The sequence below is a fragment of the Muscardinus avellanarius genome (genome assembly GCF_963383645.1).
Source record: "Muscardinus avellanarius genome assembly, chromosome: 11".
In the NCBI taxonomy this organism is placed as follows: Eukaryota; Metazoa; Chordata; class Mammalia; order Rodentia; family Gliridae; genus Muscardinus; species Muscardinus avellanarius.
The window spans coordinates 7,488,562-7,504,373 of NC_137797.1; the positions used below are offsets into that span (position 1 = coordinate 7,488,562).

Genomic DNA, 15,812 nt, shown 5'->3' on the forward strand with positions numbered 1-15,812 from the left:
GGGCGCCTTGCCCAGCTCACCCGGCCGGGCGTGTCTTCATCCCTCCGGCCATGTGCATCTCCACCTAGATCTCTTTAGAACAAAGGGTTTGCGGCTTTAAACAGTTTGAGAACTGCTGGTCTCCTCCACTACTGACTTTGCAGAGGAGGGAACTGCCTCGGAACAATGGAGGACAGGGAGGGAGAGGCGAATCGGGCCCCACATCCTGGGGCCCTGTTATCACAGAACATGGTCCTTGAGCTGGGCGTGGTGGTGCACGCTTGTAATCCCAGTACTTAGGAGGCTGAGACAGGAGGGTCACAGGTTCACGGCCAGCCTCAGCTACTTAGGCCCTCTGCAACTTAGTGAGACCCTGTTTCAAAAAAAAGAGTAAAAAATGGGGCTGGGAGTATATAGCTTAGAAGTTCAGTCCCCAGTTCCTAAAAAAAAAAAAAAAAACTGGTTAGTACCGAGCGCAGCAGTGCACACCTGTAATCCCATACTACAAAGGCCAAGACAGGAGGGGCTCAGGTTCGAGGCCAGTCTCATCAACTTAGATCTCCAGCAACTTAGTGAGACCCTTTTTCAAAGTAAAAAATAGGGCTGGGGGTGTAGCTTGAAGGTAGAATGTCCCTGGGTTCAATCCCCAGTACCACTACAATAAACATTTTAACATTTTAAATAAAAAATAAAATGAGGCTGGGGGTCCAGGTCAGAGGTAGAACACCCTGACTTTGATCCCTAGTACCAGTAAATAAATAAATGGCCCGGTTGTTGCTTCCAGGAGCCTCAGTTTCCCTGGGTGTAAACGGGCTCACGCCTTGTCACGTCACAAGGGCTGCACGAAGCAACAGCTGAGTGCCCGCTGACGGGCTGACTCCGGCCTGGCGTGCGCCGATGCCGAGTGCGCGGTGCTGAGGCCCTGCACGGGCGCCCCGGGCGCTGGGTGAACAAAACTGAGTTTAGGGTGCAAACTGGAGCCCACGCCACCAAGGTCGGAGGTGCGGCTGGGCAGGGGCGAGGCTGCTGGAGGGCCTTGAGAAGTTGCCCTGACAACTGCTCTCCTCTCCCGGATCTAGTCAGGGTGTAGAAGTCTGGGGTTAGACTCCAGAAATCCTGTCCACCGGGTCAGAACTCCTGCGCTGCCGGGAGGTGGGCTTGGCACATGGGAGTTTGGGGGTATCCAGGAGGGACCCCGGGGACAGAGGCGGACCCTGAGCCCTCCAGCCCCCCGGCCTCAGGACGGTCCCTGCTCAGTGCCCTGGGCAGAGCCAGCCTCTGCTTCGACGTCACCAAGCCCAGTTCTCAGGGTTGAGCGAGGGACAGAACTCCCTTAGGTATCCTAGGGTGGGGCCTGCGGCCTCCTTCCTGCATGCACTTCTAGCCCGGCACCGCCCCAGGGTGCCGAAGATGCGCACACCTGGCTGCCTGGCTCCCGGCCCCTGTGCTCAGCTGCGGCCAGGCCCTGTCACCTGCTGTGGGGGAGTCACGCCTCCCTGCCCTCCTCACAGCGGCCCGCCTCCCCGCAGACCTGCGCTCCTGCCTTCCTTTTGGTTCTTGAAGCAGACTTGTAATCTGGAGGTGTGCCTGGGTCACACGCCGGCCTGCCTCTGAGACGCTACCGCTCCAGGCCCTGAGCAGGGAACACAGGGGAGGCAGGCCTGCCCCAGAACATGGCGGCCTGCAGGACAGTCCCCGAGCCCTGGCCCCGCGGGCCTTGGGCATCCCACCTCGGAGGGCAGGCCTGCACGGCAGGGCCTCAGGTGGGCCCAGATGCAGGAACTGGGGCGGAGAGCAGGGCGCACCCCCAGGCCAGCCTCTCCAGGTTCCTGGGACCAGCACTGTCCCCAGCCCCCAGTACCTGGCCACAGAGGGCGCTGTGCAGGGCGGGGTGGGCTGGTGGAGGGCGCCTGCACAGGGAAGGTGGCGCGGACACAGCATGGGGCCCAGCCGGCATGGGCACCTCTTCCTCGGTTCCTTGTGCCACATTTTCTCTGCCACCTGGTGCCATTTAACAGGAGAAGCGGCGTCACATTCCCCAGCAAGGCCCTGGGAGCCTTCCAAGCGCTGGGGAACTCGGGCTGTCACCGCTGCCAGCTCCTGCCGGGCCTGGCAGGGCCGTGGCACAGAGTGGCCACCTCCCCGCTTGGGGGCCGGCCTGCCCCTGCCCCCCGCAGCAGAGCCAAGTGACGTATTTAAGTGGCAGGTGCCTTCAGGTCTGCTGTCCCCAGGAGGCTGGGGCAGTGGACAGGAGGCCGTGCCGTGCCCGGGTGGGGGTGACCGAGGGGCGGCTGGAGGACAGCTCGCTTGCCCCTTGGTGCATGTGCGGTTGGTGCCAAGAGGCTGCGTACAGATGGCGTGGCCGCAGACTCCCGCGCCCTCTGGGGAGCGGGAGGCGGTTTTGGAGGTAGCATCCCACAGGAGACCCCCGGCTGGGTCCTCAAGTGGGTGTGGGGAAGGTGGGGTTTGGGCCCCGCGGTTGGGTGAGGCGGTGAGACCCAGAGGGGCTGGGCTCACTCCAGGTCACGGGTTCGCTGTCCTCCCAGACCACCTGGCTGCAAGTGGCATTTGGGGCGCCCCAGGGAGCTCACACTGTGGGTGGCGGCTCTGTCCCTGCCAAGGCCACAGGGCCTTCCCCAGGCAGCTGGACCACAGAGGAAGCCACACGTGGGCAAGGCCCATCAGGAGACTTGCAGTGACCCCTCCCCTCTCGGGGCGCCAAGACTGCAGAGGGGGCTTGCAGGCTCCTGAGACGCCCCCCCACACACACACTGTGGTGACACGCTTGGCCCCTCCTCCTCAGTCTCCCTGGGGCCGCAAGGATACGTTATTATAAAAGGTCATAAAAGGACTCCCTGACACCAAGGGCTGAGGAGGCGATGTGGGGCTGCCAGGCCCTGTGGGCCCATGAATTGGGGGCGACGGAGGACCCGCTCAGGAGGCAGGGTGGGTGGCGGTCCCCAGTACCCTACCTGGGCAGGAACAGCCTGCCGTAGGCACCCCCTGAGTGGGGGTGCCAAAGGCCCCAGGAGGGAGCCTGTGGGCCCAGCTACTTCACCACCTTGCAAAGGAGGGGGGCATTCTCCCAGACCCTGAGGTAGACGTCTGGGTTCCACCCCCAGTACCACACAAAAAAATTATTTAAAATAAAAACTTAAAAAAGTCTGAATGTAGTGGTGTATCCCTGTAGTTCCCAAGAAACTGAGGGGGAGGATTGCTTGAGGTCAGGAATTTGAGGCCAGCCTCATCAACACAACAAGACCTGTCTCAAAACAAAACAAAATCAACCCAGTCATCCAAGCAGAGATCCAGGCTGCCGCCACTCCCTTAGGAGGCCGAGGTGAGGCACCTGCGTGACCCAGTCGCACCTTGGTTCGTCCCCAACCCGTGCGACGTAGGCCCAGTGGCTGTGAGGAAACCTCCTGTCCCTGCACCGGCCTCCTCTGGGCGGACTTGAGACCCCTTCCACTTGGGCCAAGCCTGGCCTCCCTTCTTCCTGGAGGAGGTAGAACAGCCAGCGACACCCCAGCCGTGACGTGGAGTCCCATGCCACCTGGCACCCTGGGCATAGCTCATGTGAATTATCCTTGCGGGGACCCCCCGTCCTGTCCCAGCCGCCTCTCCAGGGACAGGAGGACACTCGAGGGGCACAGGGACTGGGCAGGGCCCCGTGGCCCTAAGTAACAGAATACAAAAGCCCTGGTGATGGTAGAGGCGGGTGTGGGGCGGGTGTGCAAGTCCCACACCTCTGTCCCTTAAGAAAGGCCATCCCAGCTGGGTGTGGCAGTGCACGCCTGTAATCAATCCCCGTATTTAGGGACTAACACAGGAGGACTGCAGGTTCAAGGCTGGCCTCAGCAACCTAGCAGGATCTTTATTTTTTTGTTAGTGATGGTACCAGAGATTGAATCCCGGAGCGATCTACATCCAGGTTATACCCCCAACCCTATTTTATTTTATTTTGAAACAGTCTTGCCGGGTTGACAAGTCTTAATATTTGCTGAGGTCGTCCTGGAACCTGTGACCCTCTGGTCTCTGCCTCCCAAGTTCTGGGGTTACAGGTGAGCACCACCGCGCCCCGCTTGACCCAGTACTGGAAAAAAAAAACAACCACCAGAAAGAAAAAAACAAGGTACAGCCTTAGGTAGAATGGCCCTGAGTTCAATTCCCACTACAAGAAAAATGCCATCGCTGGCCTGGGCCTCCTCTGGTACGCCCACGCTCACACCCACACCCCTCCTGGACCACTTCTCCTTTGCAGCTGACTGCCGCCTACACTTTCCTGCCCTGGGTTGCTGGTCCGTGGGCAGGGGATGGAGAGGAGGTGGGCCAGGGCCCCAAGGCTGGCCGGCTGGGGCGGGTGCAGGGTTCTGTGGGAGTCCTGGGGTCTCAACCTGGAGGCCAGCCTCACTCCCCTGACTCCATGGTTGGTCGGCCTGCTGCACGGCCCCTGTCCTCACCAGACTTGCTGCTCCCCCCGGCCTCCCCAGGGAGCCCCCTTCCAAATAAAGCACTGCTCAGAGCGACCCCTGGCCCAGGCCAGCGCCCCGGCCTCCTCACCCTCACACCAGGCCTGGCATCAGACTGGGCTCCACCCATTTGCATCCTGGGTGGTCCCTCCTCCTTCCCACCATCTCCTGCAGCAAGAGCCCGCGCCCCTTCACCCCTGCCCTTGTCCCTGCCCGCTGAGCGCATCCCCACCCACCCTGCAGCTGTGATCCCGACAGGGCGGCACAAGCCTGTCGTCTCAGTATTTGGGAGGCTGAGACAGGAGGCTCACAGGTTCAAGGCCAGTCTTTACAACTTAGCAAGGCCCTCAGCAACATAGAAAGGTCCTGTTTCAAAATAATAATTAAAAAAAAAAGGGCTGGGGGTGTAGGTCAGAGATAGAATGCCGCCCCTGGGTTCAATCCCCAGTACACACACACACACACACACACACACACACACACACACACACAGATTCCCCTACCCCAGCTCCCTCCAGCCCCTGGATGGCCTCCTTGCTCCATGCTTGGATACCCTCTCCCTAGCCTGAGTGCCAAGGGGTCTGCGGGGGTCTTCCACCACAAGAGCTCCATGCTCCAGACAAGCTGCTTCCCCAAGGAGGGACGGCTGTGCCCAGGAAGGCCGAGCTGTGTGTGCCCACCAGGGCTCAGCCTGAGGGAGATGAGGGGTAAATGGGAGGGAATCCTGCACACACGGGGGCAGGCGGGACCCACATGGTCCTGGGAAGGAGTCAGGTGCCACTGGACCCTCTACTATGCAGATCTTTTTTTTTTTGGCAGTACTGGAGAAGATAGAACGAACCCAAGGGCATGCTACCCCTGAGTGACACCTCCAGCCCTATTTTTTTTTTTTTTTTTTTTTTGGTGGTACTGTGGTTCCTGGAAACCCTTCTACCTCCAGGCTACACTCCCAGACCCTTTTATTTGGAAACAGGGTCTCTTGAGCCAGTGAGGATGGCTTGGAACCTGCACGATCCTTCTGCCTCCACCTCCCAAGCACGGGGATTCCAAGCGTGCGCCACCATGCCCGGCTATTATTTTTTGAAACAGGGTCTCTGAGTTGCAAGGGGCCTCTTGGTCCTGGCTACACAATATACCCATGACAATTAGTAGGGGGAAAATCCGATAATCTATAAAGAGCAAGTCTCCTCACTAAGTGGCTGAGGCTGCTGCGAACCTCGATCCTCCTGTCTCAGCCTCCCAAATGCTGGGATTACAAGCGTGCACCACCATGCCCCACTGCACACACTTTTAATCCTAGTACTTGTGAGGCTGGGACAGGAGGATCGCAGGTTCAAGGACAGCCTCAGCAACCTAGCAAAACTCAGCAACCCAGTAAGACTCTGTTTCCAAACAAATAAAAATGAAAAGGGCTGGAGGTGTAGCTTGGAGGTAGAGCCCCTAACAGCCCCACACAGTCCTGTATAGCTCCCAGAGGCCCCGGCACCCTGGCCTTCCTGGTCGGGCTCCAGGCCTCCCCCCCTCATGGCCTCGGCTCTGGGTGCACAGACCCCCTCCCATCTGGCCACACCATCACTACGCCATGAACCCCTCCTGTCTCCTTCCAGGGCAATCATGCCTGGTACCTGCCAATTCCTGCACTGCTCTGGGAGCCCAGCTGCTTGATCTGCTGCTGACAAAGGGGACAGGGAGGGAGGAGGACGGGCTGCAGGGAGACTCCAGGGAGGAAGGGGAGACTGGGCCGAGGCATGGCTGCCTGCCTCCCTCCAGCAGCCACCAGTGTGGGGTCCCTGGGCAGGACTGGTGCAGGGTGGTCACTCTGGAGAAACCTGATGCCCGGGAAGGGCAGAGGATGTGGCGGGGGCTGGGGGCCCTGGGGATGGCTTAGGCCCACCCTCTCGGCTGCCCAAAGCTGGCTCCAGTCTGACCCTGCCAAGCCGAGGACCCACCCAGCTGGCATCTGGGGGTGCTGGTTGAGTAGTCGAGGGGAAGGACCACAGGCCAAAGGGAAGGTCTGGGGTTCGGGCCTGGCGGAACTTGGCCTCCACAGCGCCCCGGAGGGGCGGGGCGTGAGTGCTGGTTTCCTCCCCAGGGGAGGGCCGAGGTGCCCGGTGCTCAGTGCCAGCTGCGGGGCAGCGGCGTCCGGAGCATGAAGTGCAGGGCCCAGCGCCGCAGGTGCAGGGACGGGCTGTGCGTCCACACGGAGTGCTTCGACCCGCTGGTCCGCCGCTGTGTGGACTGCAGTCTCTTCCGCACACCGGAGCCTGCACTGGGTAAGTGAGATCCCTCGGCCTCGGGCCTCAGGCAGCCTGGGGGGGGGGTCCTGCCTCCAGCACCTGCCTCACTGCCTGTGCAGAACCCTGGGCATCGCATTGGGGGCCCTGTGAAACCAGTGGTCACCATGTGGCCCTCACCACCTGCCTCTCCCCTCCCTCCATGTCCAGCCCGCCTGTCTGTCCCTCCTGCCCACCCAGCCTCGCCTCCCCCGGGCCACCAGCTGACCCTCCCCATGGCCCTCCACTCTGTCTCTATCCACCAGCACCAGCAGCAGGACCAAGCAGCCAGGCACCGGGCACCGCACTGCAGCCGCAGGAGTCTGTGGGTGCCGAGGCCACGCTGCCCATGCCAGGGCTCCTCTTTGGTGCCCCTGTGGTGCTGGGCCTGGCACTGGCCCTGGCCCTGGCCCTGGTGGCCCTGGTGAGCTGGAGGTGGCAGCGGCGGCGCAGGATGGCCTCCCTGGAGTCCCCAGAGGGCAGCCCGGACGGTGAGCCAGGAGAGGGGGCGCCCCACGGGCACCCCACAAGCTGGGTGGGAGCTCATGAGGACGGGAAGCCTGTGTGTCGCATGGTGAGGGAGGGAAGGGTTTGCTTGAGGCCCTGCCTGAGCTGGAGACAGGCCAGGTGCAGCACCCCCAGGCCCCAGGGACTCCTGAGTGCAGGGAGGAGTCCGCCCTGCCCATGGGGATTGGGGGGGCCTGGTCCCAGGCCGGATCCCAGCCCCTCCCTCTGTCTGCACCCCAAGCCCAGCCCCTTGCCGGGCCTCTAGATCCAGTACTTCTGTCCCGGGGCCCATCATGTGCCACCCCTCCCTCCCTGCTGGAATTTCACCTCCCGAGGGCTGTGCTTCTGGAGGAAACTTCTAGAACTGGGAGCAGGAAAAGTCTGTCACCCAATCCTGACCCTCCATATCCCACACCTCTGCCTGCCCCAGAGCCTCCATATCCCCACACCTCTGCCCAATCCTGACCCTCCATATCCCACACCTCTGCCTGCCCCAGAGCCTCCATATCCCACACCTGTGCCCACCCCGGAGCCTCCATATCCCCACACCTCTGCCCAATCCTGACCCTCCATGTCCCCACACCTCTGCCCAATCCTGACCCTCCATGTCCCCACACCTCTGCCCGCCCCAGAGCCTCCGGACAGTGTCTTCATCCCCTCTTCGGGAGCCCTTGAAGCCTCCGCTCCTGTCTGGCCTCCACCCAGAGAAGACCCAGGCAACGCCCCACCTGGCCACAGTGTCCCCGTGCCAGCCACGGAGCTGGGCTCCACTGAGCTGGTGACCACCAAGACAGCGGGCCCCGAGCAGCAGTAGCCTGGACACTCATTGGCTCTTTACCCGGCACCTGCCCTGTTCCCGGGAGCCAGGCCGCTCCCCGCTGCGCCCACAGACCCAGCGTCCAGCCAGCACCCAGTGGTCTGCGCTGGCTTCCCGCCGAAGACCACGCCCCCACTGACAGTCCTCGCAGGCGGCACGGAGCACCTGCAGCGCGGTTTGGACGCGGTTCTGTCCCCCAAGGCTTCCTGCGTTGGAGCGCAGTCCCCACTGTGAGCTCAACATTCTGACCAGGGGCCTTGAGAGGTGGCTAGGATTGGACAAGGCCGTCAGGGTGATCACTGGGACGGGACATTGGTGGCTTACCCCGTGACGCCCTGTGCCACCTTGGACGCTAGCAGCAGTGAGGCTATCAGGAGGTGTGGACCCTCGAGCCCCCAGAACTGTGAGCTACATAAACCTCTTTTCCTTTATAAAGTTATCTGGTCTCAGGTATTTTGTTCTAGTAAAGGGAAACAGACCAGTACAGGTTCCACAAATAAGAGATTTTTATGTTGCAGTGGGGGGTGGGATCGTCAACCCAAAATGAATCAGGAAGCCCAAGTGGGAGGACGCTTATTTTACAGCCGGGTGTTGTATTTCTTTAATACTTGCTCTCAGAGTGATTGAAACTGGTGCAAGAGGCGGCAATGAGTAACCAGCTGATGATTTCACTTTGGAATTTAGTACAAGACTATTTTTTAATTTCTCTCCCTCTTTCATTTACTTCTTTTTGTGGTACTAGGGGTTGAACCAGCTACCTCCAGGCAATACTCCAGCCCTCTCCCCTTTTTAAAAATTTTTGTAACAGGTCTCAAAGTTGCTGTGAGTCTTACTGCCTTGCTGAGGCTGTCCTCAAACTGCCATCCTCCTGTTGCAGCCTCCCAAGTGCTGGGATTGCAAGTGTGCACCGCTTTGTCTGGTTAGTACTGTGTGTGTGTGTGTGTGTGTGTGTGTGGTACTGGGGGTTGGATTCAGGACCTCGTTCATGCTAGGCAAGGGGTCCACCACTGAGCTTCACCCCCGAGTCCAAAGATTATTTTTTAGAAATAACCAGGCCAAGCTGGATGTGGTGGTGCACACACTTGTAATCCCAGTACTTGGGAGGCCGAGACAGGAGGATGGCAGGGTCATAGCCAGCTTCAGCTCCTTAGTGAGGCCCTCCTTCATTAACTTAGTGAAACCCTGTTTCAAAATAAAGGAATAAAATACAGGTGAGGGTATAGCTCAGAGGTAGAATGCCCCTAGGTTCTGTCCCCAGGGCCAAAAATAAAGAATAAAAATAGGGTTAGGGTGTATCTTGGAGGTAGAAAGCTCCTGGGTTCTATCTCCAGTACCACAAAAAGAAAAAGAAAAAAAAAAAAAGAAGAAAGAAAGAACAAACAAACCAGACCAGCCAGGTGTGGTGGTGCACACTTGTAATCCCAGTACTTGGGAGGCTGAGACAGGAGGATCGCAGGTTCAGGACCAGCCTCAGCAACTTAGCAAGATCCTCCACAACTTAATGAGGCCATGTTGCAAAATAAGAAATAAAATGGGGCTGGGGGTATAACTCAGAGGTAGAATGCCTCTGGGTTCAATCCTCAGCAACACACACACACAAAAAACCCCAACAACCTAGAGAGAACTTGTTTTAAAAGAAAAAGTTTTTTAAAAAGGAGGCTGGAGGTGTAGTTCAGAAGTAAAATGCCTCTGGGTTAAAAAGAAATAACCAGGTAGAAGAGAAGAAGAAAAGCTCTTGCTGAGTGGAGTCTTAGGCGGCTGCCCCAGGGTCAGCCCTGGGCTTGGCCCAGCTGCTACGGCCCGAGGCCACCAGCATTTGGGAGGAGGTCTGGGCCAGCTCGGGAGCTGACCTCAGACTGAAGCTGAATGCTGGCCCTGGCGGGAAGCGCCCTCAGAGGCCGCTGGGCCCCCACTGCTCCCAGGTGTGGCTTGCCGGGGCCTCCAAGAAACTCAGGAGGCCAGGGCAGGCCTGCGGCTCTGAGCTCCTGTGCCCACCCAGCCTGACCTCCATTTTCTCTGTGGCCTGAGCCTGAAGTGCTGGCCATCTGCTGCTGGCCCTGGGCTCACCCCCGGCCCAGTGGAAGTGGCCTCTGACCGTGCTCTGGGGCCAGGGGCCACGAGCCTCCCTTCCTAGTTCTGGCCCGCACTGTGCACATGGCAGCTGCTCCCTGTCCTGCCTCCCTCCTACACAAGGTCAAATCCACCCTGGACAGCTGACTGGCCATGGGTCCCAGCTTAGCCCCTTTCGGGAAAAGCTCTGGGAGTCCGAAGATGGGGTCCTGGGGGCTGATTGCCCCTTACAAAGCCTTGGCCATATTCTGTTCCATGTAGGCAAGAGTTCAGACACTTGCCCCTCCTGCCCACCCTTTTCCAGCTCAGAAGACAGTGGCCAGTGGCACTTGGGAACCTGGACAGTTGTGTCCAAGTCTCTGCTCAGCCACTTCCTCCCTGGGCCCATTTCAGATGCCCCTGTCCCTAGGACCCCAGGTGACGGGGTCAGGTAAGCTGGGCACGAGGGGGATCACAGGTTCAAAGCCAGCCTCAGCTGGAATTACAGATGTGCGCCACTGCATCTGGCTCTTCTGTTGTTAAAGATGGTTTCAGTTGCCAGGCGTGGTGGCGCACGCTTGTAATCCCCGCGCTTGGGAGGCTGAGACAGGAGGTTCACACAGGTTCGAAGCTAGCCTCAGCTACTTAGTGAGGCTCTCAGCAACTTAGTGAGACCCTGTTTCCAAATAAAGTATAAAATAGGTCTGGGAGTATAGCCCGGAGGTAGAAAGCCCCTGGGTTCCACCCCAGTACCACCAAAAAGGAGAAGGAGGAGGAGGAGGAGGAGGAGGAGGAGGAAGAAGGAGAAGAAGAAGGAGGAGGAGGAGGAGAAGGAGGAGAAGGAGGAGGAGGAGGAGGAGAAGGAGGAGGAAGAAGAAGAAGGAGAAGAAGAAGGAGAAGGAGGAGGAGGAGGAGGAGGAGGAGGAGGAGGAGGAGGAGGAGGAGGAGGAGAAAAGACGCCGGGCGTGGTGGCGCACACTTGTAATCCCCGCGCTTGGGAGTTGGAGACAGGAGAATCGCGCAGGTATGAAGTCAGCCTTGCTGGCTTAAGAGACCCTGTTTCCAAATTTTAAAAAGTATAAAATAGGTCTGGGAGTGTAGCCCAGAGGTAGAAGGGCTTCCAGGAACCCCAGTACCACTAAAAAAAAAGAAAAAGAAAAGAAAAGAAAGTCACAGCCAGGCCATAGGGCCGGACCTTGCGGGGAGGCCCCGGCCTGCCCCTGGCTCTCCCCTCCGTGGTCTCTCATGGTCCCCCAGGGAACTTCCCTTCCACTATTTGCTGATGACGGTGACGTCTCTGGCCTCAGTTTCTTCATTTGTGTCATGGGGATGTCTGTGAGAATTCTCTAAGGACCCTCTAGCCCTTCTCCTCTGGGAGCCAGGGGAGGAAGAGGACTCTGCATCCAGCCCCTCGGTTTTCAGAAGAAACTGAAATCAGAGAGGCTGTGCCATGCCAGCCGGGGCCCCAGCTGGCCAGGGGGTGCCGAAGGTTCGTGTGCCTGGGCCCCGGGTGGGGCTCATTCACTCTTTTCTCCTCTGGGGTCTGGCTGTAGTAGAGAAGGTGGGGTGGGAGATGGGGCCAGGACAGCTCAGAGTCTCCAAGTCCGGGACAGAGGTGGGGGTATATGTTTGGGCCACACCTGCCCATTCCTGGCCTTCTTTTTGTGTGAGGTTCTCGGGGTGGAACCCAGGGGCATTCTGACTCTGAGCTACACCCCTAGCCCTAGGTTTTATTCTTTATTTTGAAACAGGGTCTCACTGAGTTGTGGAGGGCCTCACTAAGTAGTGGCTGAGGCTGTCTGCGAACCGCAATCCTTCTGTCTCAGCCTCCCAAATGCTGAGATTAAAAGCCTTCACCACCACGCCTGGCTCTCTTTACTTTTATTTTGAAACAGGGTCTTGTTAAGTTGTGGAGGGCCTCACAATTTGCTGAGGCTGGCCAGGAACCTGGGATCCTCCAGTCTCAGCCTCCCAAGTACTGGGACTACAGGTGTACACCACCACACCTGTTTTTTAATTTATTTATTTATTTATTTTCCAGTACTGGGAATTGAACCCAGGAACATTCTACCTTTGAGCTACACCCCCAGACCTATTTTATTCTTTATTTTGAAACAGGGTCTAAGTTGTGGAGGGTTTCACACGTTGCTGAGGCTGGCCTCAAACCTGTAATCCTCCTGTCTCAACCTCTTAAGTGGTAGGATTACAGGCATGCACCCATCATGCCCGGGTCTGTATAAAGTTTTGTTTTAGCTGGGCATGGTGGCGCATGCTTGTAATCCCAGCATTTGTGAGGCTGAGACCGGAGGATCGCGGTTCGCAGACAGCCTCAGCTACAGAGTGAGGCCCTCTGCAACTTAATGAGACCCTGTTTCTTTTCTTTTCTTTCTTTTTTTTTTTGGTGGTACTGGGGTTCCTGGAAGCCCTTCTACCTCCGGGCTACACTCCCAGACCTATTTTTACATTTTTATTTGGAAACAGGGTCTCCTAAGCCAGCACGCGCGGCTGGCTTCGAACCCGCGCGATCCTCCTGTCTCTGCCTCCCAGGCGCGGGCATTACAAGCGTGCGCCACCACGCCCGGCAATGAGACCCTGTTTCAAAATAAAGAATAAAAAATAGGGCAGGGGATGTAGCTTGGAGGTCAAATGCCTCTGGGTTCCATCCCCAGGCCCCCCAAAAAAATAAAGTTTTGTTTTTAAAAAATCAAAGATATACATATTTTAGACAAGCTGGAAAGTTCAAATGATAATCCAGGTTGGGGCCTATGAAGGGCTGGCCCATATCCAGCACCACCAGCCCCTGAATGTGTAGTGTACTGCTCTACATAATTACAATTACTTTATGCATACGAATCGCATTTGGCCCATCGTATGTGGCAAGGTTCTCTGCCTTCAAACACTTTCCAGTAAGGTTTTCAACATCTGTCACGTTTTCCACCAGAGCATCTGGTTATTTTTGGCTTCTGCTCTGTGACCGGGCCACTGAGCACCTCCTTCTGTATAAATCTTTGCATAAGTCTCTGTTTCCCAGAAGGAGAGTTGCACCCAAGGCTGTGACATTTTTTAAGGTCCCTGTTGGTGAACTTGTTTTCCTGAAAATCTGGACCACGAACTGGGATGGATTCTTGCAGGTAGGAAAAGAGAGGTCCTAACAGGCTCAGACAGGTACAAGGACTGGCTCAAGATAAAAGCCATAATTAGCCCTGCATGGTGGTGGCACAGGCTTCTAATCCCTGCGCTTGGGAGGCGGAGACAGGAGGATCGTGCAGGTTCGAAGCCAGCCGCGCTGGCTTGAGACCCTGTTTCCAAATAAAAATATAAAAATAGGTCTGGGAGTGTAGTTGCAGTAGAAGGGTTTCCAGGAACCCCAGAACCACAAAAAAAAAAAAAAAAAAAAAAGAAAAAAGAAAAGAAAAAGAAAAAAGCCATAATTAGCCAGGCGCAGTGCTGCGCTTATGATCCCAGTGACTCAAGCCGCTGCAGGAGGATCACAAGTTCAAGTCCATCCTGGGCATCTTAGTGACATCTTGTCTCAAAATGAAACGCTTATGATCCCAGTGACTCAAGCCGCTGCAGGAGGATCACAAGTTCAAGTCCATCCTGGGCATCTTAGTGACATCTTGTCTCAAAATGAAATAAAAAGGGCTGAGGATGGAGCTCTGTGGTAGAACTTGCCAGCAAGTTCTGGGCTCCATCCCCCAGCATCACAAACCATCAGACCCAGTTGGTGGTGCGGCTGGGCTAGAGTGGGTCCTGCCCGGCCTCCCTCCTGGGGAATGGCCAGCCCCGGGCAGATGCCAGGTCTGGCCTCTTGTCTTCATGACTTCTCAGAGAATTTTCTCCCCAAATGTGTCCTGTTTTGCAGTAAGAGGGATCTGAGACAGAGGTGGGAGGGGGAGCAGCCCCACCCCTCTCGCCAGCCTCTACCTGGGCCTTTTCCCTGAGGGAAGGTCTGGTTTCCTCAAGGTCCCCAGGGCCCAGAGGTGGGGGAGGGCCTGAGTCTCGGTTCCCCCTGGGCCTTCCTGCAGGCCCCTTTCACTTCCTGCGGCTGCCAAGGGCCGGCTCCAGCTGGGTGCGGGGAGGCCCAGCTGGCGAGCCAGGGAGGGAGGGTTGACCCTCGCCCCTGTCTCAGCAGGGGCTGCCCCACGCGGGCACGCAGCCTGTCCTCGGGAGCTGATGACATCTATGGGCCTGTCACCACATGCTCAAAGTGAGGCTCCGAGGTCCGCTCCGCCGTCCTTCTGATGAAAGAGGACATGTGGCGTGCAGGGGCAGGGAGGGCTGCCTGCAGGCCCAGGGGGAGGCAGGGAGGCCCTCGGAGGAAACAGACGCCCCGCGTTACTGGGCTCTCAGCTTTCCTCCCGGGGCTCCGCAGGGGGCGGCGGCTGGGGGTGAGTGGGAAACGCTGCAGGCCTCCCGGGCCCCACATGGCCACTGACCATCTCCTCTATTTCCCTAAACTGCAGAGAATCCAGCCCCTGATCCAGGACCGCGCAGCGGCGACCGGGCAGCGAATGTCTACTCTGCAGGGATGCTGCGGTCAGCAGCTGCCGAGGATCGAGACCGCCCGCCGCGGGCTGAGGGGGAGGAGTCTGAGCCAGAGGGGGCGGGGCCAGGGCCCGGCGATGGGCGGGGCCAAGGAGGGCGGCACCGCCTCCGAGTCCCGAAAGGGGCGGGGCCCCAGGCGGGCGGGGGGGGGGGCGCGGCCACAGCTCTGGGCGCAGGAGAAGGGGAGGGACCCGGTGAAGGGGTCCAGGGTTGCGGGTACCTGCTCCAAGCCCTTGACCTCGGTCCCTCGGGTCCCTGTCCTCCCGCGCCCCGAGGACTGAGCCCGAGCCAGGAGGGTCCCAGACGCGGGTCGCGGCCCCAACTTCAGGGCGAGGTGTCGGGAGCAGGGGTCGCTCCCCCGCTGGCTTCCCGGCCGACCTCGGAGTGGAGCCCCGGAGCGGCTGGCGGGGCCGGCGCCGGCAGGGGTGCGCGGAGGTGCCACGCGAGGCTGAGCCTCAGGTCCCCGCCCCCCAGCGCCTTCCCGACCTCAGGAGCCCGGCGCCCCCTCCCTCCCACGGGCAGCTGGAGCCTGAGTCATGAGCTCCCTCGGGAGACAAAGGCGGCCGCGGGCCCTCCCTCAGACCCCCTCCGGGTGCCGGCACCCAGCTGACAGGGGGTCCATCTCCCAGTCTCCGCTTCTGGGGAAAGCTCCCACCAATGGCAAGTGGAGGAAAACGCGCCTAGGAGCCAGGGCCTCGAAGTGAGCCGCATCCCGCATCCCCGGGCACAGCAACCCTTTTCCACGGTAGCCCTGGTGTTTCCCCATCCGGGCCTACTGCCTTCCCTCTGCGGCCCATCTTGCAGATAAGAAAACTGAGGCCTAGAAAGACTGAACGTCCCTAGCAAGGCAGAAATCCCAACCCAGCCAGCCTGGCTGCAGAATGGAGCAGCCGACTCTACTCTCAGGAAGGAGGCCTGGTTGGAGGGGCTGGAGCTTCCTGCAGTGGCCCGCGCACAGGGCAGGCATGCGATGAGCTGTCAGGCCAGGCGAGGCCTCGGGCAGCCTGGTCCTCCAGCTGCCCTTTCTGTCCTGAGCTGGCGGAAGGCAGGTCTGGGTAACTGCAGGTTCCAGGCCAGATCCCAGCTCGCCCTTCCTGGCTGTGTGCCAGTCCTCTCTGGGTCTTGGGTTTCTCTCTAGGAAATCCCAAACCCTCTCCCCCAAGCCTGGGA

At 58.9% G+C, this 15,812-nt stretch overlaps 1 protein-coding gene across 1 annotated transcript; it reads left to right on the forward strand.

Moving 5' to 3' along the window:
* Positions 1-2,858: 2,858 nt before the first annotated feature.
* On the forward strand, positions 2,859-8,042 carry TNFRSF13C (TNF receptor superfamily member 13C; the record flags this gene model as incomplete). The annotated part of the gene is made up of 5 exons (XM_080704772.1): positions 2,859-2,925; positions 4,551-4,729; positions 6,541-6,721; positions 6,988-7,212; positions 7,861-8,042. The coding sequence occupies 5 exons, from the start codon at positions 2,859-2,861 to the stop codon at positions 8,040-8,042; spliced, it is 834 nt and encodes a 277-aa protein (XP_080560898.1).
* Positions 8,043-15,812: the final 7,770 nt, after the last annotated feature.